Raw genomic sequence first — 27,626 nt, 5'->3', positions numbered from 1 at the left:
TATAAGAGTGTTTTAAAAATATAGGCATCATTTATTTTGGTTTTTTTTTTTCTTTTTTGTACCTTTGCTTTTAGATTTTTAAAGGTATATTTGTGAGATGGTAAACAAGATGGACGACCTTGCTCCACATATTAAGAAAAGTATCAGGACGCCAGGCATGGTGGCGCATGCCTTTAATCACAGCACCCAGGAGGCCGAGGCAGGTGGACCTGTAAGATCCATATAGCAAGTTCCAGGCTAGACGGGGCTACAGGGAGACTTGGTCTCAAAACGACCTGTTACACGCGCACACACATCTTTTATCTACAGTGCACTTATTTCCTTCCACTCATTTTATTTTCGGTGCCACCATTTCCTTTAGGCATCACCATGCTTTGCCGAACCCCAGCAGCAGTTCTAATAACTTCTTTCTTCGTATCGTATTGGAGAGAGCTCTTGAAAGTGTAATTCACGTAACTTGGGTAAAGCTCTTCAAAAGGTCCCATTACTTTTTAATGGAAGTCCAAACTCCTAGTCCCAGCCAGTTAAGCCTTGCTCACGTCCTCTGTCTGCTTCCTTCTGTGCCTTGTGCCAGAAGGCAGGTGCCGTTTTAGGCTTGTGGACTTTTGCCTCAAGTCTTTTTTTTTTTCCTTTAAATAAATAATTTATTGAAAATTACATACGTGCATATAAGATGTTTTGATCAAATCCATGCCCACTCCCTCCCCTCCAACTCTTCCCATATCTCCCTATCACATTTTCTGATAACTTCATGTACTCTTTCTTCTTCTTTGATTAATTTTTTTTTGAGGGGGGGGCTTTTGGCTGCTGTAACATCCCCTAACTCTGAAGAGGTGACCCTAAAATCTTTTAAGGATTAGATAAAAGCTCCCAAATATTTTGGACATCTTTGGCCTTTGGATCAGTGTATGTTGCTAAGATCGCCTCAAGTCTTGTCTTTGCTGTATCTCTACTGACTTTCTCTTCCCCACGCCATGTCTTGCTGACTCTTATTTACTACAGTTAATTGAATATTATTTTCTTATTTTAAATATATAATGCATTGTTCCTTAATTTCAAACTAACTTCAGGGTCATCACAATACTGGATGTTAACAAAACACACTTATTTTTCTGGCTTATTACTACATTAATGATATGAGAATAAACAATGGGATGAAATTTGGTAGGTAACTGATTACAGAGGAAATGAGGAATACTAATTCTCAGGCCTAACTTAAAAAGTAACTAAATTAAATCTACTTGCTGATTGCTTCTCATTTTTCCCTTCAAAATAGATAATTATATGTAAAAGAAAGAAGTAATTCAATCATTTGAATTTTCTGGTTAAATTTCTCAGTAAAATTGGAGCTTACTGTAATTATAGGAACTAATATAATTTAAAATAATAGATATAGATATGAAAAGCTATGATTGAATTGTTACCAGTTCAAATTATCTTATGACTGATGAATTATGATATGTAAAGTTTTAATTTGTAAGGAGCCTTTAGAATACTCAGTATTTTCCTTCAAAATAAAAATGGATAGTTTCTGTAATTGCTCATTTCCATTATTAGAAACTAAAAGTCTTAATATAATGGGAGGCATTGATGGTCAGTAGTAACAACTCGAGTATCAGACCCATTTGAGTTTGAGAGTGTGCTCAGTACTGGGATGGGTATATGTCCTTGGCAACTTACATCAAGGGTTTGCAGTCAGTTTCTATTCTAAGTTGGAAATAGTTATATCTATTTTACAGAATTTGGCATAATTAACAGTAATCATATTTGCAAAGCATACATCATATATTTTGTTTCACACACAAGATTTTTTTTTTTTTTTGGAGGTGCGGTCTTACTGTGGCTATTCACAAACTGGTAGACTGAAGCAATCCTTGCTACTTGGTCTCTTGAGTGGCTACAAGTGCAGACTTACACTACCACACCTGGTTTGGTTTGATTACTTAATCCACTGTGTGTAGAAGTACTCTGCTGCCTCTGGGTCTTTGTATTTTCCACAGTGAAGCTGTGCTCCATCTCTATCAAAATCCCATTAGAATTTGAGTTGGTGTATTTACTATATGGTGTTATTAAAATTATGCATGATATGATCCTTTCTTTTAAAAAGACATAGTCTGTTATGAAAGAATTCGCTCCAGGGGTGAAATTCTCATTTGATTAAGAAATAGCAAATTCTGTAGTTCTGTAGTTAAAAAAAAAAAGTGTCCTCGGTGATCTTGGACACCTGCCATATGTAAAAGAACCTAAGAAAACTTGTGAATAGCTTCAGGGGAAAATAGAAAAATGTTAACAATATATATTATAATTCTGTTTTTTAAGAAGGTGATCTTTATTTGAGGACTATGTTTCAAAAATTTTGATAGATGCAATTAAGCCAGAATTATATCCAGCTTGATCAGTATTCTTTTAATACTTTATCGAGTCAAGAATGATTGGATTCTATAAAAGGAAAGGAAAATTGCCATAATAATGAAAAATACAACAATATCACAGGAAGATTTTAAATCTTATTTTGTTCATATTAATATTTCCATATATATATGTATATATAGCACATATATGAATATATAGTCTGCTTTTCAAAATTATCTCATTTTTATACTTTAGTTCAATCAATAATGTGAGTTTTAACTTTATGAGAACATAAATCTCCTTCAGAGGTATAGTTAGTAAGAATATTCATAGACTTCAAAGTTTTCTAGGTGAATTCCTAGGAAAATATTTTGGAACATTCTTCATCTTATCAAAATATTGTCCACTTGTAAAAAATATTATACTGATTGGGAGTTTTAAGATAGAAAAACTCAAAATCATCCATGCAAACAAAAATAGTTTATATTTCCTTACAATTGATTTTATTCATAGTTTATCATCATCAAAATGATCAAACTGAAATTTTTGAGGGCTTTATTTTGAATATTAATAATGCTGTTTCAAAAGGATCATGTCTTATAAAAGGATTATGTAAGTAAACACTGTACAATGAAGATATGGTTTTAATCTTTTTAAACAAATACTTTTCTGATACATACTATTAACCTGTTAATGCTTGGAATTTAGAATCAGCAATAGGTTTGTTTTCCTCATTATATAAAAATACCCTCTGAGAGGATTCTGAAAATGTGCATCATTTTTCCATTTTCTCATTTTTTCTAGTCTTCCTCCATTTTCTTGTTGTGTGGATTATGCCTTAACATCATAAATAATAGAAGCATATTTAAAGAGTAATAAGTCCAAGCAGTATTGGAATTCTAGGCATTGTTATGACAACTAGATTCAGTCCAAACAAGTTATGACTTCCCTAAAGCACTAGTTAGTTCTTTACTGACTACCTTAATTTCAGCATTTGAAAGCATTTAGTAATCATTTGCTTGAAAAAAATAAAGGCTTCTAGCCACAGATTCGCAAAACACTCAGCAAGTAATAGTGACAGTTTCTTTGTATTCTGCATATTTAGGCTATAATTTCAAGTGCTTTGAAGTATTTAAAGGATGGTCTCTTTTTGGAGGCTTTTTTTCTTTAAAATGCATTAAAATTCCCCTATCTTTCTCAGAACCAGCATTTTATGCATAAATGTATTCAGTGTACTTCATATGCTGGGAGCTGACATTTGAAAAAAATCAGTTCGAAGGATGACTGCTGTAGGCACACTCTCATGCACTATACCTTGAAAGTGAATTATTGCTTCATTCATCCCCCAATAATTAAGTTTGTATTAGATATGGGGGAGGCAATTGCTATCTGAGGATGTGTGAGAAAACCTGAAAGACTTTGTAAGGGGAAAATATCCTCCTGATAATGAAAATATAAAAATTAGCATGTCCTTTATTCTTTATATAGGGCTTGGATTCAGATTTGCTTTTATATTTCAAAAGAAGTTTGCCATCAGATTTGAAAGCTTCATAATCTGAATCTAAATTAGCTACTTATAGTGCTGTGGTTTTGCCCTCAAAAGAGTTAACTGTAAGTTTTCAACAGTGAAAGAAGTCTTAGAATAATTGCAATTAAATAATATTTGTGTTCCAGATTATTCACATATTTTATGTTTTAAGATCTGCTATATAGATTTTCTTTTTAAAAACTTACTGATTTTTTTTGTTCATTTTGTACAATGCAACTTGATCATATTTAGACCCTGCCTCATGTTTGTAATCTCCTGCCCATAGCCCCTCTGCTGGTTTTCATGCATTCTGTCATATATGTTAATACCTATCAAGTCAAGTTTGTGCACCTATGTCCCTCGGTGGAGTCGATCCACTGGGGTCTCATCACTCCCTTAAAGAGAATCAACTCTTCCTCTCCTGGCAGTGATCAATTAGGCAGGGGCTTCTTATCCATTTCTCCACTTCTGTGTTGGGTTTTTGTCTGATTTGCATGGGTCTTGTGCATGTTCTCACCATTGCTGGGAGGTTCAGTAGCTGAAGAGAGACAACAGGCCAGGAAGGCTTATTGTTCTGTTGATTAGTCTTTCAATCCCGGGGATTAGTACCAGTTATTCCTTACAATGTGATAAGAAGGGATATGAGTTCATGAAAAGGCAGCAGCATTGCATGGCACGACCATTTGAGTGGGCAAAGCAGGATTGACTCTATGTGTTGTCATAGATTCTGACACAAAAGTCCTCCCTAGTTTTTCCTTCAGAACCAGAGTCGCTGCAGTGAAGCATATTCCAATTAGAGATGGAAAGTTTTTATCTACTGGAATAGTGCATCAAATAATATAGAAAAGAATTTATCGGTTTTTATTATGTGCTATAGATTATTTTATTTTCAATTATTTGCATATTTAACTCATTTATTCTGTGCTGTAATCCTTTCAGGCTTTTGAGAGTCAAACTCACTTCAGGAAGTCATCAGTAGTGCCAAAGCCAGGATTCCATCTGGCAGTTTTATTTCAGAGTCTATTCCTTAGCCATCTCATTGCCCCTTGTCATATCACATGGCACATTTGTAAATACATCAAATTCTGTTTAACTCTGAAGGAAATTTTAAAATAAGCATCAGTTTAGATCAGTTTAGAGAACATGCTTAAGGAGATTTAAGTCCTGGGGCTGGGGCAATGGCTTAGTCAGTAAAGTACTTGCCACATAATCATGAAGAGCTGAGGTCAGATCCCTAGTGCTGTCATCCCAGCACTGAAAGGAGAGAGACACGTGATCTCACTGTTCATCAGTCTGACAGTCTAAGCAGTCGGTGAGTTCCAGACTCAGTGAGCAATCTTGTCTCAAAAATGATGTAAAGGTCGCTGGGCATGGTGGTGCACCCCTTTAATCTCAGCACTCGGGAGGCAGAGGCAGGCAGATCTCTGGGACCCTGTCTCAAAAAGACCAATAATAATAATAATAATAATAATAATAATGTAAAGGTCAACTGAGGAAGATACCCAGTTTGACCACTGGTATCCACATGCATGTGCATGCACATGCACCCATATGCCCACATGAACATGTACATACGTGAACAGAAGAAAATCCTAAAATTGAATGGATTATAAAGATCACTAAGAACTTAGTGTTTAAATCCTGTTTTAATATTTTAAGTTTTAAAAAGATTTTATTTATTATTTTTATTTTATGTGTATGACTATATTGCCTGTATGTAGGCAAGTGTACTTGTGTTGTACAATGAATGCCCATGGAAATCAGAAGAGGGTATCGGATGCATTGGAACTGGAGTTACGGACGGTTATTAGCTACTGTGTGGATGCTGGGAATCGAGCCTGGGTCCTCTGCGAAAGCAGCCAGTGAACTTAACCGCTGATTCATCTCTCCAGCTCCCTTAATACTCAAAGTTTTAAACTATAAAACTTGACCAGCAAAATGTAGTTCTCAAGAGTCGTAAACTCAATCCTATCTGGTCAGTATTAGAAATAAAGTTTTTAGAGTTAGGAGTATTTACAGTGAATTGTTGAATGAAGCCACCCAAGAAGAATATTGTTCAGGTTTATGAAATTCCAGAAGAGAAGTGAGGTAAAGAGACATTACATCATGGAAGCCAAGCATCAAAAGGAGGAGCAGGTAGGGAATGGGTGCGGGAACCACGTAAGGGACTAAGAGTTTGGACAGTGCAGCTATCAGGTGTTGCTGGATTGTTGCTGTTGTTCTTGGAATAAATAGGAGAAGATAATCAGCAGAAGTGGTTGGGATTCTAAACAGGTTTGGGTTATAGGAAGATGTGAAATGGAAGAGCCAATGTCCCGTGGAAAATAATTGAATTGTTAGCCATCGTTGCTGCTTAGAGATTTGTTGCCATGAGTTGAGCATGTCTCCATACCATTTGGTTTTGTGCTTTTCACCAACAATATTTAACAACTTGAATTAGATCGTTTTCTTTTTTAAATCATCAAGAGGAAAGATGTTGCAGGAAAATGAGTCATAAAAGCTAGGCTGGTCAATGAGGCAAGTGTGAACAAATAGCAGTGCTATACAGTAGAAAAGGAGAGAGAGAAGGGGAATCATGGAGGCTATTTGCTGATTCCAAACTGAAAAAGGATAGAGTGTATGTACTATTCGGTTTTCTGCTATAAAAAGAACATGAAGCTGAAAACTGTATGAAAGAAAGATTTATCTGGTTGAGTTTCAGAAGTAGGAAGTCCTGAGTTGTGCGAGGTCCTCCTGACTGTCATGGCAACAGGATCACGGCAGGAACACCTGCAAGACAGGAAGCCAGACCAAGGATACGGAGGGGGGGGGCAGGCTTTCCCTTATTTTTGTTATAAAACACCACTATCAAAAGCTAACTCATGAAAACTGCCTTAATTCCTTCCCATGAATCTTGGTCCCTGTAAGCTAATGGTGTCACCCTCAGCTGTGCATTTTACAGATCTAACCACCTCTTAACACTGGGGACAAACCTTCCAACACATGACCCATTTGGGGGCCATGGAAACAGCTTTCAAACCATAACAAATTGTTAGTGAGTATCTGATGGCAAGGAATCTCATTGGATTTGGGTTTTGTTTGTTTTGTTTTTTGTTTTTTGTTTTTGTTTCTAGAGTGCAGGAATCATTTGGCAACAGTAGTTTTATGACCTGCAGGATATCAGAGAACCAATAACTTGAGTTGATGTGGCTTAGACAACTTTCTGTTAGGAATTATTGTAAAACTAAATTGCTTGGGCAGGGATTCCTCAGACTCATGGATCATTGTGTTTTCTGTAACTAATGGAGAACACATATGTAAGACAAAATATACATGGTGCTCTGACCTCTCTCATGTTCTTTCTATTGCCTGAGATGGTAAATAACCACACCACAATGGCAAAAAAAAGGTAAAAATGTAATGCATATCATTTCTTCCATTTCTTCTGATATGATTATAGTCTGCTTAATAAGATATAACATTCTATGATTTCTCTGCTTCCTCCAAAGTTATATTCTATCTTTTGGACTTCACATTTGAATAAAAAATTTAATCAAGGGATATTTTGCATAACCTAATGCAACCTGCATTTTGGGGTATTTCTATAACCTAATGTTTTGCAAGAATTCCTAACAGAAAACTGTAAAGTATTCTGTGATGGAAGGTGATACAATTGACCACTGATGGGCAAAGTAATTATTGCAGTGGCCTCCTAAACTTAATCCTCATACCCTGGATACACATCAGCTTCTCAGCATTCCAAGTGAATAGCCCCCTCTAAGCCAAAATCGTAGTCAAGCTTTGAGATTTCAGCTGTTTTTGTTCTCTTTTTTCATGAGTAGTTTACAAAAGCAATGTTCCTTTGTTTTTAAGCACTATTTTTTCTATCCTCATTTAAAATGAGCTGAAAGTATATGTCAACAGTGGCCTAAAATAAAAGGTTATTTATTAAAACATTGGATTTGTAATTAAAATGTGTGGACAGTACAGTGGGGTGCTAGGTATCTTGAACTACTCAGTCCACACTTGAAAATTTCCCAGTCTCATTTTCCTCTTGATTGAATCTCAATTGTTGGTGAATTTTTCCACTACATGAAATGATGTTATTTCACAAGGTCTGTCATCAGAGTCCCTGGCACTTTAGCTGTGTTTTTAGAGTAGGTCATTGAGAATACTCTGGATATGTGCCTATGGACGCTAGTATTTTAAACCAGATATATTAAAATGATAATAAAAGATATTCTGTGTAGCAGAACTAAGATTGATCTAAGAAAAAATTAAACAATTTAATTATTATATGAGGAAAATAAACCAAAAACATAAGAGCAGCAATTTATTGACCAAAGCATAGGTATTATTGGGTATTAATCCATCATATATACCAGAATTCAAAAGTCTGGCACATTTTTGTGATCAAAGTAATTAGATCACATTTCCTTGTTTTCTTTTCTTTTCTTTCTTTTTTTTTTTTTAAAAAAACTATTTCTTTCACTGAATTGGCCACTTCTTGCTTGATTAGCTATGGAAAAGTTTCAAAAAGAGTCCTCATTCTTGATATGCTGCAAAAAATATCCCTAGTGTTCACCAGAGTCCTACATAGCAAAATTGTGATTTCCAACCATTTTAAACCTCTGGGCCTGGTGGCTCACACCTTTAATCCCAGCACTTGGGAGGCAGAGTCAGAGGCAGGTGGGTCTCTGTGAGTTAGTTCAAGGCCAGCCTGGTCTACATAGTGAGTTCCAGGATAGTTGGGGCTACAGGGAGACCCTGTCTCAAAAAGATCAAAACAAACAAACAAACAAACAAACAACAACCACAAAAAGCCTCTTCTTTTTCCTATTAGTAGCCCTACTTTTTTATTCCTTTATTACTGAGAATCACCTTGAATGTTTCTTACCTGACAAATATCCTTTTCTAGTAGTTTGCTTCATCAGAAACATTTTTTTTTTTTTTTTCTGAGTATCCTCTTATGTGTTTTTTTCGTGACATATATCTTTCTTTATTGTTGTTTCTTTACTAAGACACAGAGAGAGAGACACACACACACACACACACACACACACACACACACACACGCACACGCACACATGGACACGTGCTATTATATGGAAGTATTCATATAATGGCTTTTCCACTTTTTCCACTTTGGTGTACGTTTTTGAAGTCCTCAACTGAAATCATTTTAAATCCAGAATTAAAACTGTTTTCTTCATTTCCTTTTATTTTACATACTGTGTTGGATTTGCCTTAGAGCTTTATAATTCCCATTAAATGTTGATTCTCTTGGGAAGCCCTAATGTCTTCTTGAGTGAGCCAAGTTTCCAACTTTCCTTTAAATATCCCATCCTTTCCTGAAGACTGCTGCTGCCACTGTCTCCTCCATCTCTGTGATGTCTCTTCTGTGCCATCGATGCACTTAATGTTCCTTTACCCTTACCATTTTATTGCCAGAACGTGCTCAGTATCTGTGAAAATGACACTTCTTATTTTCATCATCTAGCAAAATGTCTTAGGACTTACATTATTTTTTTCACAAAAATTTCACATTTGTTAAAATTCTTCCTATGTATTCTTCTTTTAATTATAGTTTCATTATATGCACAGTTATTTAGTCAGAACTGGAGTATTTACAAGGGGAAGTCAGGTCATTTGAATCCTTATCTTTTGATTTGTTTGCTCTTCTGTTATAACCTATTAGAGATTTTTAACATTTCATACAACAGTTCTTAATAAACTTTAGGCCCCTCCCCTATCCATACCCCCAACCACCGGGCCTCAAGTATCCTGCCTTGTTAAGTCCCACCTGGTCAAGCATTTGTATCAGGTGTCCTTCAGTGCATGTTCACGCACTGAAGTCTATTCAGCCTATGTACAGATCTTAAGGAAGGCCAACTTTCCCTTACTCAGCAGTAATCAGTCTCCAACAATTCCCAGTCACCCACTTTCCTCATTGAACACTGGGTCCTTGTCTGATTGAGTTGGCATTGTTCTTGTTCTTGATGCCTCGTTCATTGCCACAAGTTCACATGATCAAGCTTCCAGTAACCTGAAAGCTTCTGGTTCCCTATGTTCATGGACCAACCCTGGCTCTTACAATCCTTCCGATCTCCTTCTACAATGGTCCCTGAGCTATGGGTGAGTGAGGTTTAATATAGGAGTCCTATCACAGGACACACACTCTGCAGTCTCTTATTCTCTAAAACTTATTCATTTGTGGTCTTCTGTGTGCATCACACTCTGTTGTATAAAGAAGCTTTGCTGTAAGAGTTGAGGGACGCACTAGTATGCTCTCTACCTCTGGTTCCACCATGTTCCATGAACCTTAGATGTAGAGGTTCCACTTTAGATAAATCACCTGGGTTGGGTGTCTCTCAGACATATATTCTTTGTGTGTGACCAGTTGTGGAACCTTACAGTAACCTCCATCTGTTGCAAAAAGAAGTTTCTTTGATGAGTGGTGTTGTATATTTATCTATAAATATAAGGATTCATATTTAGGATATGGTAAGAAATTTAATTTGTCCAGAGATAGGGTTTTCTCTAGAATATATGACTTCTCCAGCCATGTATATTTGGCTATAACTACAATGTCACCCATGAGTTCTCACCCACTGAGAGGGCTTTAAATCCAATTAGATAGCTGTTGATTACCGCCCCCCCCCTGCCCCAGATAATAGTGCCACTGGCACAGCAACTATCTTTATTAGAGATTTTTTTCAAGAATGTATCCATTAATGTCCGTTCTATCTCAACTGGCTTAATTCCTATTTAAATGCTTTTTGTTTTATTGCTAATATAATTATACCTAATTTCTTTTTGATTCTCTAGTTATGATTAAATAAGAGAATAATATTAATTATTGTATGTGGATCTTTTTAAAATTTATTTTTATTTTTTGTATATGAGTGTTTTGTGTGCATGTATGTAAGTGCACCCATGTCATACAGTGCCTGTGGAGGACAGAAGAAGGCATTGGATCTCCTGGAATTGGAGTTAGGGATGGTTCTTAGCCTCTGTGTGTGTGCTGGGATTTGAACCAGGGTCTTCTGCAAGAATAACGACTGCTTTTAACCTCTGAGCCATCTCTCCAGCCCTGAATGTGAATCTTATATCTAACAAACTTATTGACTGGTTAATAGTTTCAATAACTTTTTTTTATCTCAGTTCATTTGAATTTTTAGTTGAAATGATATTTCATATTCAAATGATAATTTGAAAATCACCTCTAAAATTGTAAGCCTTGCAAATACTTCTTTTTTTTTCTTTATCTTATTTGTCAAAACAGCAGTATTGTGCTGGGCACAAACCTATTCATAGGAGAACCTGAATCCTTACTGTACTATGGAGATTAAAATACCTGCACATTTATTTGTTAAAGTTTCTTCATTATGTATGATGTTCGCTATTAAGCAAGTTATCAAGGAAACTTCTGTATAGTCCTAGTTTTCTAAATTGTTTTGAATTTTCATGAAAAATACTAGACTTCACCAAAGACCATTTCTTCAATTTACTGGAAGTTTTTCCTTTTTTTCTGTTTGTTTTTTGCTTGTTTCTGTTTTTCAGACAAGATCTTATGTAGTTCAGGCTGTATCCTTGAATGTCTAATCCTCCTGCCTTCACCTCTTAAGACTGAGATTAAAGGTGTGCACCAATACACCCAGTCTGTGCCATACTGGGATTCAAACCCAAGGCCTTATGCGTGCTAGGAAAGCACTCTACCAACTACCAACTGATCTGTGTTCTCAGCCCTGGAAATCTTTCTTTAAACAAATGTGACAAATAATATAGTTGATTATGGTAAAAATCTTAATTAATAATATTGTTTATGGATATTACTTCTTGTTTGGTCATATATTTAGATTTTAATTATGTTCTTAAAAACATTCTTTAATTTGCTTTTTGGCTTCTTGAGCCATCCTTACTTGGTGAACTATCATGGGCTTCTAAAAGCTTTTCCTCATTTTTATTTAGTATGAGTAGGGATTACTTGTCACTTAAAAGTTAAGAACAATTTATTTGTCAGATGGTGCAGGACTTGCAATGTTTTTGAAACTACAACAGCAGCACACGGATGATTCTGAAAATGCATGCATAGTTTATTAGTTATTGGTAGTAACTCTGTTTGGTGTTCTTAGTATTTTATTGAGGCTTGACTGTATTTTAACTTGTGCTGAATTAAAGATTTGTTACTTTGTGATGTAGAACTTTTTATATACTTACAAACTTAAATATAGTCATCATTATATTATTAAATTTCCTATAATTTTTTAAAATTTATTTTATTTTTAATTACTTGTACTTGTGTGTGTCTGTATGTGGACATGTGCACGTACAAGTCATACTTCAGAGGCCAGAGGTACCCCTGAAGCTGGAGAAACATGTGATTGTGAGGCACCTGCGTGAGCACTGGAAAGAGAGGTACAATGTACCCTCCACTGCTGAGCCATCTCTCCAGTCCCTACCTACAATTTCTTAATATTTTTTCCTAAACATTTTATTTATCATTTTTATTTTGTGTATTTATTATGTGTATTGCCTGCATGTAGGTAAGTGCACCCGTGTCATGTAATTCCCATGGAGAACAGAAGAGGTTGTGTGATCCCCCTGGAACTGGAGTTACGGACAGTTGTTAGCTGCCATGTGGGTGCTGGGATTCGAACCCGGGTCTTCTGCTAGAACAATCACTGTTCTTAACCACTGAGCCATCTCTCCAGCCCCCAATTTCTTAATATTTTTTACCTTCATATTGACTTAAAAAGATTATCGTGGGCTGGTAAAATGGCTCAGTGGGTTTGATCCCTTGTCCCACATGGTGGAAAGAGAGAACTGACTCCTCCAAGTAGTCCTCTGACCTTCACAAGGAGTGTGGGCACAAGCATTCACAAATATTTTGTATTTTGTTTTGTTTTTTGAGACAAAGTCTCATCCTGTAAGACTGGGCTGGCCTCTTTTTCCTTAGTGCTGGGATTACTGCCATGCCCAGCCTGGGGCTTTTGTTTCAATAATGAAATTCAGTTCAAGATCTTGAGTCTTTGATTAGGCCTGCTCAGGATTCATTGCTCAAATGATCTCTGGCATTTACAATGAATGCTGAAACTATCAAGTATGTATTTTTTCTTTTTTCTGTTCTTTTTTTCTTTTAATCTCATTCATTCTCATTCTTTCTCATTCTTTCTTTTTCTTTTTTCGTGAGAAAAATCATGATGGCCTTTCCAATTTTCCGTATGAGTGATGAATTCGAGAACTCAGGGCAACCATAAAAGTTCTTATAATGCATAGCCTTGATGCCTTACACCCTAAAATATCTCAGTAAATTTATTCATGATGGAGCCATGAGTAAACTGAGGCTTATAAAAGTCTTCTGACCTTCCCGGGCATTTCATGACATGGGTGCACATACATACATGCAGGCAGTACGCTCATACACATATAGTAAAAATAAAGAATTTTTTTAAAAGTTCAAATACTTGTTTTTTATACCCATGTGATTTGTCCTTTCAACAAAGAAGATGGCACAATATTTTTACAAATCAAGTTTAATTTTCCCATATAGACCAGGGAAACCCTGGTTTCTATTTCAGCACTCATTGAGAATCTTCACATTCTCATGCGAATTTTAAATTTATAATATGAAGATTCATAGCACTTACAAACTGAGGCTTCTAAAGTGTAAGTTACTTGTCTAAATTAGATAAGCTTGTTGGCTTTCTGCTTATTGCCTGCTTTAGTAAATGGATGCTAATTTGAAATAATAGTTACACTTTTCTTGTTTCACTCATTCTTACAATTTAGAACAAGTTGTGTATTCACAGACGTATGATGAATGTCTCTGTTGCAAGTTGGTGAACAGGGAGGTGAAAATCCCATATGGAATAGGAGAAAGTATAATGGAAATTCAACCTATCGAAATACATTTGGGAAGATAATAAAGTTGTGTAATTTCCTAGCTTATTTCACTTGATTGAAAGTTTTGTATATCCTCAAAGTTGAAGACAGAAACCAAATAGTATGTAATATGGTACTTAAACTATTCCATCCTTTTATATTCCAATGACCTTATTTAATCATCTCTGGAGTTAGTGGTTTTATGATTTCATAAATTCTAAGACTTAGTCTAAAGCTAAAAATAAGTGGGCCTCTAACAGTGATGAAGGAAACACTATAAATTTTACTTAAAGATATCAGTGATACCAACTTATTTATATTTTATGGTTCTTGAAATGCTACTGACTAAAGGAACAATTTTCCTTGAGTATATGATGAAGTTATTAGAAAGAAATACAAACTTATCTTTATATAGATATCTTGCCATTTATTTGGGTTTCCATGCTTAAGGTTTCAATTTTTCAGAAGTCATAACAAAAAATTATGAATCCAAGCCTCTAGTATATCTGCTAATAAACTTTCTTGAATATTTCACAAGTGGCTGTGTGTCTGACCTTCCTGTGTGGAGATTACATTTAGTGAGCCATCCACGGTTACCTTGTTGACTTGTGACACTGAGGACAAGGTATATTTATAGACTAAGTTAAACTTTCTCATATAAAATGGAGAACGCTGGGTTTCTCTTTTAACATTCATTGGCAAGTTGGGTATAACTTTGTTTCAATTTAAAACATGAAAATTCACAGCATTTTCTAAACCTAAACTTAGCATCTAAAAGAAAATGATACTTTGTATAAAGTGTGGTCATTAAATATAAATGTTTTAAAAATCATCTCAGAAATACAGATCCTTTAATCCTCTTTGGATTTTTACATAATATATGGGTTTCCGAATTAAAATGGAAGATGACCTAATGCAGCAATGGTTTTATATTCTTTTTATCTCCAGCCCCCTTTTTTAGCATCGTAAGATCAATACATAATACTACTTGCAATAACAAATATTTAATAGTATGTTTATATTAAAATTGTGTAGTTTCATATTTTCAAATATTCATCTGCACAAATGGGCTAAGATCTTTTGTTTAATATACACAACGGACTCCTGAAGAGGGCTTTATATTTATGTATATTTCAGAGATAAGGGCTATGAGCTATGGAGAAGTTCAGTTTTAGCCCAAGGTTGCAGCTGGTACCACAGTCAGAGGGCACTCGAACTCAGTTGATTTAGAAGTCCATGCTCCCAGCCGTTGCTGTACAGCTTTCCAGACATTAATTAACACTGACAAGTAATCCAGCAGCAATGCTTTTATTAAGTGTCTGAAAAAGATTGGAAAATCACATTCTTTATTTTCTTGCAGCCAACCAATTCATTTGCTGTAATATCTGACAGATGGATCTACTAAATATTAATAATTACCTATGTGTAACTTCATTATTCATTATCCTTTACCTTATTGATACTCATAGGTTCTCTCATATGTAAATTGGTTTTTTGTTCAGGTTATATTGAGTTATAGAAATTTATGTTGCATTGAACCGTAGAGATAATATCATTACATTCTAACCTGTCATGGATTTTACATTTACTGATTTTGATTTATTGCATTATATTCTTCTTAATTATGGATTTATGTGATTCAACAGCAATATGAATCCACAATTAAGGATTTAATATTGGTGTTTTGCTTCTAAACCTCAGAATTGTCACAGGTACATAAAGACAGAAATAAAAGTGTTAATAATATATTCTAAATCATTTATTTAGTTCATTTTTTCTCTTGATAAATGCCATAAAAATGTAACTTTTATAGTAATAATTCAATGGCAATAAAATATGAAGTTGATTAACACAGAAACCCACAACTGGCCAATGTGCAGAGAATAAGAGGCCACAGAGTGTTTATCCCTGAATAGAACACCTATTTCAAACCTCTACCGCCCAAGGTTCAGGGATCATTGTGGAAGAGGGTTCAGAAAGATTGTGAAAACCAGAAAGGGTGGATGACAAGTTTCCTAGACAGCTGTTCAGTTGCTCATGTGAACTCACAGCAATGGTGACAACATGCACAAATCCTATGAAGCTGAAACAAGACAAAATCCCAGCATAGACATGGGAAAGTGGAGTATCAAATCCCAGCCTTCCGTAAGGAGCTGTTGGCAGTTAATGGCTTCTGGGAAAGGAAAAGACAGTGTCTTACAGAGATGGGTCTCTTGATGGGTCCAATGAATAGACCCACACTGAAGGACATTTGAGGACACAAATCAGACTCTCTCTATATATAGAGCATTATATATATGAGAGTACATCAAATGGGGTGGGGGAGCAGTGGGAGGAGGTACAGATAGGGGAGGGGATCTAAATATCATCAAACTGTATGGTATGAAAACCACACTCAATAAAAAGTATAAAATTTTAAAAATTGTTATTTGGAAATATAATCATCTTTATTGTTAATAGTTTATTAATATTTTCTCTCCTTCACATTTTCTAAGAATGTTTAAATGTCATAAATGCTTATTGATTTAACATGGGTATAATGCATTGTTCATATTTTACTCAGACGAATTAACCTCTAAGTATCTTTTCCTTTTAGTTGACTATAGTAGCATAAATCAAGGTGGAACTATCTTGCTAATATAAAATACATTTGAAAGAAATATAAAGCAACTAGAAATTCTATAATAGTTAACCAATTGATCAAGCATTTCGGCACTATAGTAGTGCAAAGGTTTTCATTTCTCTTTGATCATTTCTTTTCTAGAATGTTATCTTTAATATCCCTAATGGAGAGCAGGCAGCTTAATATTATCTTAGATACATATTGCAATGTTGGCGGTCTATTCTCATTTTTCTATGGCAGGGTTCTGGAGGGAATGGGGGTATGAAGACGATTAAGATTGTTTGAGATATTCAAACAATTTGTGTATTTTGAAATACACAAAATTCAATAAGAGCAAATTAATAATAATAATAAAAATAAAAACTTGAATAACAGCCCATTTAAAATATATTTTCCTTCATTGTCTACTAAGATTTGTGACCAGGGGATTAGTTGAGGAAGAGTTTCTTTTCTTTGTTAATGCTTCTTCATCTACCCTGTGACCATTGCAATCCTAAAATGGCTTCATGTGACCCTTGTAGCTTTACAGATTGAGAATGCCAGGGTTGGTAAAGCTGTGCTTCTGAGGTCACTAAAGTGAGCACTGTGTACATGATTGCTTGCACGCTTTTTTTTTTTTTTCCTTTCTTTTAAAAACTATTTTATTTACTGTTAGTGGGGGAGGGCACATCTCTGCAGGCATGTGGAGGTCAGAGGTCATCTTTGTGGAATTGGTTTTCTTCCATCTTTATGTGTGTTCTGGGGATTGAATTCAGGTCATTGAGCTTGTATGGCAAAGACTCATGATCCATCTCTCTGTCCAGGGAGTACTTTCTTTCACTCACTTTGCTGCTGGCTTCTTCTGGTGTAGGGGAGACTGAATCTCTTTAATGACCAGTTGGAGACCTCACTGGTGATTGAGAGGCAATGGCAAAAGCTTTCTCCACATGCAGATGCTTTAGAACTTGCTAGCTCTATTTTCCTCCTATGAAGCGTATGAAATACCTTCAATTTGAGAAACTGACTTACCTTACTTACTCTTATATAACAGTCACCTAATAGTCACTCAAAAAATTTTTTTTAATTATTTACTTAATAACCACATACTTAGAAGAAGAATTTCATTACATCAGCATTGACATATTCAATAACAATTTTCTGAGCTAGGATGCATCTCTTTCAAAATTGGCTGTACATTTTTAGGTTTACAGTTGAATTATTACAGTTATACAATATTCTGCTCAGTATAAACCCTATATGACATAAAATTAAATGAGGTTTTAACCTTTAAAAAAGATCTTCATTTCATCATTAAAATACAGAGTTTCATACAGAAAAATTCATTTTTAATGCAATTGGCATTAAGATGTTTGCACATGGGTTTCTAATCTCTATATATCAGTTTATTTACTAGTCACAGTCAGTTACTTTCTGAGCTCCTTGGCATCTGACCATGGATATAAAGTCATCAGGTAGATTTCAATGATAATGTTTTAAGAGATAAGAAGTTGGTGTTTTTTTGTTTGAGTTAATCATTTACAGGGAAAGAAAATCTATTGCATTGTGAATCTGGAACTGTTGGAAGACTAGCCAGGACCAAATAGCTCTCTCACTGTTAGACACACTTCATTCACCAATGCACAACAGCTAACCAGAGATTTAGTGCATTCCAAAATGTACTGACCTTGGAGCTGATTGGATTAAGAGTTTGGCTGACTTCATTCCTTCTGTGTTATTTACTATAACTTACCAGTGACCACATCTTTGGAGCTGAGAATTAATCTCTCAAGCACACATCTCATCATTCCACCTTTCTTCACATCTAACCTTACCCATCACACTTTTTAAAGATATTTGGTCCTATCCAAATATACATAGATATTTCCCCAAAGAAAACGTAACAGAAAGTTGTATTTTCAACTCTTTAAATAACTACCTTTATATCTTTCTTCTTAAATACAATTTATTTCCAAAATAACTATCCAAATAAGTCTCTTTAGCCCAATATCTCCTGAAGTCATAGAAAGACTTACAACTAGTCATTTAAAATTGTGTCTGTCCGTTCACCATCTGTCTATATTGATACTATGACTTATTATATCATCTTATTAGTTTATAAGTGAATGTTTTAGTTAAGAATCCTATCTTGTAAATGTACCTTTAGCTAAGTTGCCAAGAAGCTCTATTTTAATAGCTTTTCAGTGTGGCTTGGAATTTTTAAATTATATACATGATTATCAATCTATGCAGAGACATCTATATATTTTGATTTTGATTCTAATGTTGACTTTAAGACAAATTTTATGATAGTATTTATATTTTAGATATTAATAAGAACAAAATAATATACTTGACCAATGACAAGTAAGCTTTTGGAAAAAAAGGCTGTCCTTTTTTTCTGATTTTCCTTTAAATATATATGTATGTTTTATTTTACTTTAAAAAATGAACATATAAATCAAAAGATAATCTGTAAAGCCCTGTTAATCTCCACCGAGGTATTTGAAGCATGCATATCCACAATGCCATAGAAACTTAAAAAAATTGCAGTGAAGGGGTTGTTTAGTTGTACAACCTACAGTGGGACTTTGTTTAAACTGACTTTCATTTATCGATGTAAGAAAACCAGGGTGAAAATTACTCAGTTACAAACTTTTTCTATATATCTGCTTTTAAAATGTAAATAAATCAAAAGTATATTGCTTTGTCATGATAACCAATGACATCACTAAGTTTAGTTTGGGATTGATGGAGACAGATAATTCACTTAAATTCTCCATTTTAAGGCAATATCTGGTAAAAAAAAATGATGGCGTTTACTGACAAAGGTGGTCTACAGTGATCTTTAGGTTTTAAATCATTGTGTATTAATTATATCCCATTGACGGCAAAATTAATGAATAATTTTGTCTAGAAGTAGAATTCTAGTAGATAAAATTATATTTGTTCATTATTTTACAAAGTAAGCCACTATGAAAAAGATGCTCTAGAATACAGTGGTTTAAACTGTTTTGTAGGAGAGACTAGGGGTGGGTGACCTGACTCTAACACATCAGTTCAGCATTGCAAGACAGCTTCCCTTTTAGCCTCTGATGCTCTGTTGCCTCTCCCAGTCAAAAGGAAGGGCACATGGTGGAGGTATCTAGAAATGGTTCACAGTCACTTCCATTCACATCCCAGTGAACACCATTCAGCATATATCAGCAGTGACTCTTAAGTGAAGCCGGATTTAACAGACCTCTCCTGGCAGACTGGTCCACATATTGCAGTAGAAATTGCTGAGTTGTGCCTTGATTTCTCTCTTTTGACATTTCTTACTGAAGACAAATATATATATATATATATCACTTCAGAAATTATAGTGCAAGTTGTATGTATTAATTTGTTAAATATTTGTATTCCTTGATACAGTTTTGTAAGCCACTTTGGTCTGTATTTCTATGCGATAACCTCTGCAGCTCTCTGTCACTGTACTACACAAATTAGTGTAAGAAATTTTTCTTTCTAATAATCACTTGTCATCATAGATAGATACTGATGCAATGGAATTGAACATGACAATAAATATTACCATAATGTTCTATAACGTATAACAAGTACATAATTTTATGTGTGTATTTTTATGACAAAAGTAACCAATTCTTCTATCTTTCACAAACTAATGGAATCATTTGAATGTCTATTTTAATTATATTTATTGACCTAAAGTGTCTTCAAACTGTCCTAGTTCAGCATTATCCAATAGAATTTTTCAGTGATGATGGAAATAATCTAGAACTATAATCATCTAATCTCATACCACCTAAGTGAGGTATCTGAGGAAATATTTGCAATGTGACTGGCTGTCACTTAAAATAGAATTTAAACTTTATTCTGTTTTAATGAATTTTGAATTACTAGCTATGACTAGTAATCACCACACTGAATACACAATTGTATTCACTTCCTACTCCATCTACTGATTTATTTCAGCCACATCTCTTTTACTGAATCATGTTACTCTTGAAACAGACTCAAATGCATGTAACTACTCAATATTTATGTATTGAGTTTTTCCTTCTTTGGGTGAGAAAGTTTGTATTTTCAGCTTGACTTTAGTTTTAGACAGTCTAGAAACAATAAAAGCATAATTGCTATTTCTCAGACAATGAACTTACATTTTAAAAAGAGGCATTTAGACTGTACTGATAATTATTATCACTTTGTATATGCAGAAACCGACACAACCACAGGTTAATTAGTTCTTGTCTAACATTGATCATCTAGTAAGGGGTTGAGCTGGGATGTGAACCCCAGGCAAACTGGCTTCATATACCATGCTCTCACTCCATTCTGTCCCATCTCATCATTCTCAAGAGTGAGTTTTTATCAGTGGTTCTGTTTATTAAAAATGTATCACATATGGGTCTTTCTGAGAACATTATTTGTATATGCATAATACAGGAAAATATATTGCCTCTGACAAGAAGAGCTGTAATGTTCAGATTTAACTCAGGTCAATCATCTGTATGTTAAAATTACTTAGAAGCATATTGTCCATAATTAAGTAATTTTATCTACTAATATTACAGAATAAGGGTTACCTTCTAGTGACATGGCATCTATCATTTTAAGCATGCCCCCAAGGCTTTTCAAGATTGCTCATAAAATTTCTCATTCTCTAGAGAAATGTGATCTCTAAGAAATAAATGTCTCTGTCAAATCACAAGTAATAGGAGCACATGATGAAAAAATGGTATTTCTGAGTCTCATATGGGATATTGCAGTATTGTAAAATTGATTTTATTCCCTGGTATTTAAGTTCTCATGTTCATTTTAGGATTTACTTTCTGGACATAAAGAGAAGGTTATGATACCTTTTAGTGAGATGGGGAATAAAGGCCTTTAATAAGGAAACAGGATATTTTTTTCACATGAAATTCGTTGTCATAAAATGCTAATGTTGGTGTTCTTGTCTTTATGTCTATGCATTCTTTAGCTATGAGGATAACAGACCCTTCATCAAGTAAGAATGACCTGAATGGCTGATAAATTGCATTTATCAGTGTGGTCCCATGAACTAGCTGTCAGATCAGTGCTGAAAACTCATTAGAGCTTCTGTCATTCACATTGAGGCAGAAGAGCAAACTGTGCAGGAAAATATACTGGCATACAGCGTACGTGCAGAATGCTGCAGGTGTGCCGAAAAGGAAAAAAAAATTCTCTTCACCTCCGTAGTGGGGTATCACTTGAATTCAGTGCCTCCGTAACAGCACTCTCCTGTGGTACAGACTTGTCTCTCACTAACAGCCTCCTCGCATAGATTTCTGTTCCTCGGTGCTGCGAACGTCCGAATTTCTGTTGTGTATTTGAGCATCATCTAAAATTATTTTGTGATTTAGTCACGTATCGTCAAAGCGATTTTATTGGCGTGAAACTACTCAATTGAAACCAATATTAATGATATCCTGTATTAAATATATCCAAAAACCGAAAAATAACCCCTCCAAAAAATTACATGTGCAAAACGTTCCCTTTGAAGCTTGTCACCTATCTTGTAATAATCCAATTGTTTATGAATACATTTAAATTTCTGAAACAAAGTTACAAGTCTGTACCAGTATAATAAATGTAGAGATGATGGCACTATTTGGGTATTTGAGTATAATTTTTAAAATTACCTGTCCTGCAAAATATACTAAGACTGGCAACCTCTGGGCTGCCTTGCCATGGACTTTTAACCTCTGGGCTGCCTTGCTATGGCTTTCAGTTTGTTCTTCTGGTGAAGAGTCCTTTGTTTCCATCTCCCCGATCCCATCTCACTTACTTCTTCATGCTTTTGCTTTATTTTCTTCTTTGGAAATCAGAGCTCACTGCAGTTCTAGATCATTTAACCCTTGGATCCATCCTATGTTTTCTACTGGATAATGGCTGACTTCAGTATCTCGTGCCATCATTTTATTTCTAAATCAAAGTAGCAATTTTGTCTTTATTTAATGAGTATTCTTTTCATGTTCCCTTTTTCTAATATCTATAAAAACTGAGAGCTACTCTTCATATAAGCAAATGTGCCAAATACAATAGCAAGCCTCCCTTAGGGAATCTTTATTCAACAATGTCAATGTTTTACATTATACCTAAATTTAGTGGCTATTTAAATATGAAATATAATGCCTGATTGTGTGGAAGAAAAATAATATCTATAATACATTTTAATAAGATTTAATAAGATTTAATAAGATTAAAAAATTGAATTCATCTTCAGACTACGGTGAACATATGTAGATTTCCCTCTTCACTTTGCAAAGATTGAATCTCCCCCAAATATTTCCTCCTTGGACATCAGAAATGAAAGATAATAGTGTGCTGCAAAGAAATGTTTGTTCACTGTGTTCAAGGAAGGTATGCTGGGCTAGGAATGGCGGGCTTATGAGTGCTACAGATCTCGGACGCTTTGGGACCTGTTCTCCTTTCTATTTACAAGTTGAGAAGGATTTATCTCCAGTTACTAGAGTCCCATCTATTGGAATAATACATTTTATGTTGCTAGTAAATGCATAGCATGGCCACAAGTACATAAACTTCTGTTGCATTCCTACTACTAGTAAAAGTGGCAGATTGGAGGAAACTAAGCAAATGGAGTAACAGTGACAATGTATCTTTCTTGCTCTATACTCCATTCATACCACTCCATTCCCATTCTCAGCTTCATCTTTATCCCTGAGTTCAGAGACACTTCTAAGAGAGGCCATCCTAAGCCTCTTTCAGCAAAGATGCTAAATACCCAGGTTTGAAAACCTAGTCCAACATACCTAGAAGATAAAGGGAGCTGCTAGTAGAGCAGAGCTATTTCTTGTATCCACTGCATCCCACACTTGCTCTAAGTGTGCATACTATTAATAAAGGGATGCTCAACTTTTAACATCTACTCCAAATACTGGCTCCTTCCAGTAAGGGTTAGGCTTTTTTCTAACAGATTTGCAGAAAAAATTTGGAAAACTAGGGTACAAATGTACAAGATAAAGCACTGATGGAGTGAGTCCAATAGAACAAATGCAACAGAGCCTGGTGAAGACTAATGCAACTTTAAAGAATTTTCTTCCTGCCATTCACCATAATTACATCTCCATACCATTTGCATATGTATTACAAATACATGAACAATTTATGGCACAAATCTGCTTTTGCTTAAATGAATTTCTTTGTTCATAACATTTTCATTCATGTGTTTCCCCCTCCAGCTTGATAACTTGTAGTCCCCATTAAAATCTTGAAGTACTTATACCACTTGTCTTATATTTTCTGTCAATAAAACTTACCATAACTTTGTTTTTCAGTGTCAGTATCAATATATGATTGTGTTAATTCAAGTCCAATTATTTGATAACCCTAAATTTTCTCTTCTCTCCACAGGTCATGGGTTATAGGTGCAATAGCTCTTCTCTGCCTGTTAGGATTGACCTGGGCCTTTGGACTCATGTATATTAATGAAAGCACAGTCATCATGGCGTATCTCTTCACCATTTTCAATTCTCTGCAGGGAATGTTTATATTCATTTTCCATTGTGTCCTACAGAAGAAGGTAAGCTGGAATTCACTTTTCAAGATTAAATGGCATATATTTCATGGTAGTAAAGGAAGCCTAACATATTCTAATGTAGTATCCTTGATATGTTTTTCTCCAAAACTAAACATATTGCTATATTTATTTTTCATACTAATAATAAGAAAATATACATAAGATGACAGTACAATAGTTTATGAGAATGTTAAGTAAAAACATAAAACATTTTATGGTTAAACACTGCTCAAACAGTATTTTTATACAGACTTATTCTTAGATCCATTGGGGGGCAAGTGGAAATTGTGTATTAGAAAATAACTTGTAGGTAGAAAACAAATTATAGACTAATTTTCTGGTTTTTCATATTGATAAAAATATAAAACAATTCATTTTAAAAGCTAATTTCAGTAACTGAATATTTTGTCCTTTTTTTTTAAATCACATGATTGACTCTTCCATTCTAATACTTTTTAACTCTATTAAAAACATGCCTCTATGGCTCTGATCACATGGACCCTTAGCCAAATTGCTTGGGTTTGAATCTTAATACCTCCATTTAAAAGCTTATCTGATTTGGAGCAAGTAATTAACCTCCTCACAGCCCAGTTTCCTTATGTGTGACATGGAGGTGATGAAAACAATTATGAAATATTGAAAAAGATGGCTCTGAAAATGAAGTGACAAAATTTTTTTTGATTGCAGAAAGAAATAGGACTATAATTCTGTTTGAGAAAACAACAAAAATGAGGAATGAAGTTCTCTCTAAGACATTTGATTTAAGACTAAAATCAATGTGGGACCCCAAATAAGAGGTTAAGATTCATTTCCACCTAGCAAGATGGACAAGAATAAAACAATTATATTGTCTTTCAATTTTAGGTAGTGGCAGGTATCTAAAATGTTTTGCCATGGCCATAAATACAGGATAGAGCTATAGTGATCAATCAGTCCTCTGACTCTAAATTACAGTTATTAGAATGAATGGGTTTTAGTCTAATGGATGAAGTCTCTCCCAAGTGATGATACTCCAAAAACTTCACTAGTTCAACTAAATGTATGTTTAATGTTACTCACTGACTCATTTGAGATGGTACTGCATGAAGGCAGACAGCCCAATAAAGCCCTAGCCAACCCCAGTACATGATTTTGTAATCATCACGGGTGGTGACATCCAGCAGGTAGTGAGAGAGAGGAACTTGTAGAAACCATGTGGATGTGGCTTGTATCACTTCAACTCACTCTCCATCAGACAGGACTCTGAAATTGGTACCAACTAAACTTAGGGGACATTGGGAAACATAATGAGCTTTCGTACCTGAAGGCAGACAGAGGAATTGAGTGTGGCCACCAGCTAGTAGTCTGCCACACTGGATGAGTTTAAAGAGGAGGAGAAGGAAAATGGTAGATGTAAAGGTAGAAAGAAAGAGGAGTCAGAGGAAAAGAATGAGAATCGAGACAGCATACTAAAGACAGAAGACCGTGTGAAGACATGGCTGATAGTATAACAGACTACACACAAGTCTCAGAGACTAAGTACCTGGAATGATATGTAGATTTGGAAAGAAGAAAGTCACAACTGATTTTCAACAGATGTATACACAGAAGGATGGTAGTTAAATCAGGAGATTAAAGAAAAGATGGCAAGTGTCCATAAGAACAATAAAACATTGGACCATAGCAGTTAGTCATAATATCTTCACACACAGTAGATTGAAGATTGCACTTACCTGTCATCTTTATTTTATACATTAGTGGGAAATAAGAAGTGACTTAAATGTTAAAATTTTAAAGTTAACCTAGAAATTGTGTACAAAGCAGAAAAACTTACTTTTGATACTTTATATATAAATTTGACTATTTTTATTGACTAATAATACCTATTATAATTTTCTTATTTTTTTTATTTTTCTTTTCTTACATAAAGACATAGGATTAAGTAGGAATTGTTTTTAATATTCCAAAAAAGATTCTCACCTGAAGACCCATAACAAAGTCCAGAAGTTTGTTATTCATATTTAACATAAGTCAGATTTTTAAATATTTGTATCAAATTTAATGTAGTATTCATTAGAGTTCAGGAAGCCCCCTGATTCTGTCATTGGGTTTCAACCCCAGGCCCTCATCTAATCTTAATTGCTTATCAGAGGCCCTAGCTCCAGTGCCATTAGCATGTAAATTTCAGATTGAGATTTGCAGGAGACAAATACACACTATAGTATTGACTACAGAGCACTCTGGGAAAATCTTTGCTAGACTCTGATTGAGAAACTTCTCTTTATGCTTATAATAGGTAATAGACACATTATTCTTTCAATTAAAAAAAAGATTGGTGGTATTTTTATTTAGTGTCAAGGGAATATCTCAGAATCAGAAAATATATAGAAACTCTTTAAAAATCAAGTACTTGCCTTTGAAATATCTTTAAAAGATTTAAACAGCACCTGACTGAATGCCACTAATGCATCTGTGCTCTTGCACTTGCTCATATTCTGAGAGCTGCCAAGATTGCTTAATTCTGATTTTAGAGTATGGTCAAAAATTGTATTAAGTTTGTTTTCTTTCCTGTCTTCTGTGTTCTAGAACACCATCCACTGAAATAAGATAGCATTACCTGATTGAGGTAATTAAGATGGGATATCTTGCTAAGTAGATTAGAATATGCAGATCACTGAAGAATCAAAAAAAATTTTTCTTGTAATCTAAAGAAAAATGTTTCATGGACCTGGTCCATGTAATTTTGTTCTTCTTCTTGTTAATGTATATGCTAGATATTTCAATCACATCACAGCAAAAGAGCATCAGCATATGAAATCATTAGTATTGTAGCTGATGTGGGGCTTGGCTTCACCAGATCTCTTGATTTCTGCTGGTTTATAAACTCAGTTCAGAATATTCAGTCTTTGTTGCAAAATGCAAATAGTTCATGGATACATTCCTAGGACTTTCCAGTGTAACTCCTTCTATAACTCGAAGAGGAATGCTGCTCCAAATTTTTCTCTTCTGTTTTTCTTTTTGAACTAAAATATTTATTCATGTAAAAAAATCCACTTTGGCCTAGGGAAAAATTATCATTGGCTAGATACCCTATTCAAAGAAAGCAGGATAAGAGGCATTGCCATCAAAGTCTAGTTCTTAAAGATGGTTCACAAATTCAGTACACATTACCAAACTGTAGCCAGTTCAGGATACATTTGTTTAGATATTGTTATAAACCTTCTCCAGTCTAATTAAATCACCAACCCACATTCCTGTAGATACAAAGGAGATAATGTATTAGATTATTCAGTAGTCATACTGATCATATATAATATCTGCATTTGTTACATTAATGTTAGAAATGTGGATCAGAGCTTTCTGATCATAGTACAACCATGGGCCTTGGGTGTGTGTGTGTGTGTGTGTGTGTGTGTGTGTGTGTGTGTGTAATATATGTATGATATTTCTATAATATATGATACATTTATATGTAATTAAAATTTATTTATTTTTATTTTTGTGTATGAGTATTTTGCCTGTATGTATGTCAGTGCACCACACGCATACAATGCTCACAGAAGATGGCATTGGACCCCTGGACCTGGACTGTAAGATAGTTGTTAAACTTCATGTAGATGCTGGAACCTGAACCTAAGTCCTCTGCAAAAGCAGCAGTGCTCTTAAATGCTGAGCCATCCTTCCAGCCCCTATGTATGCAATTCTGATATTCCAGCGCAGATAGGCCTTAAAGGCTAGAGTAT

General features: G+C 34.7%; 1 protein-coding gene across 18 annotated transcripts in view; it reads left to right on the top strand.

Annotated features, from left to right (window-relative positions):
- Adgrl3 (adhesion G protein-coupled receptor L3) overlaps positions 1-27,626 on the top strand; it is an 877,792-nt gene that overhangs the window by 777,220 nt on the left and 72,946 nt on the right. For 11 of the 18 annotated variants that reach the window (XM_008833280.3, XM_008833274.3, XM_008833268.3 and 8 more), the window contains 2 exons: positions 21,325-21,351; positions 23,739-23,907. In XM_008833280.3, coding sequence (XP_008831502.1) covers positions 21,325-21,351; positions 23,739-23,907 — 196 coding nt within the window. The remainder of the gene's footprint in view (positions 1-21,324; positions 21,352-23,738; positions 23,908-27,626) is intronic. The other 7 variants (XM_029563589.1, XM_029563593.1, XM_008833273.3 and 4 more) reach the window with 1 other exon arrangement.

Source organism: Nannospalax galili, unplaced genomic scaffold (assembly GCF_000622305.1).
Source record: "Nannospalax galili isolate Female #2095 unplaced genomic scaffold, S.galili_v1.0 scaffold433, whole genome shotgun sequence".
Taxonomy (NCBI): domain Eukaryota; kingdom Metazoa; phylum Chordata; class Mammalia; order Rodentia; family Spalacidae; genus Nannospalax; species Nannospalax galili.
Note: the sequence above shows the minus strand (reverse complement) of the source record. Positions and strands in the feature narration are given on the sequence as shown.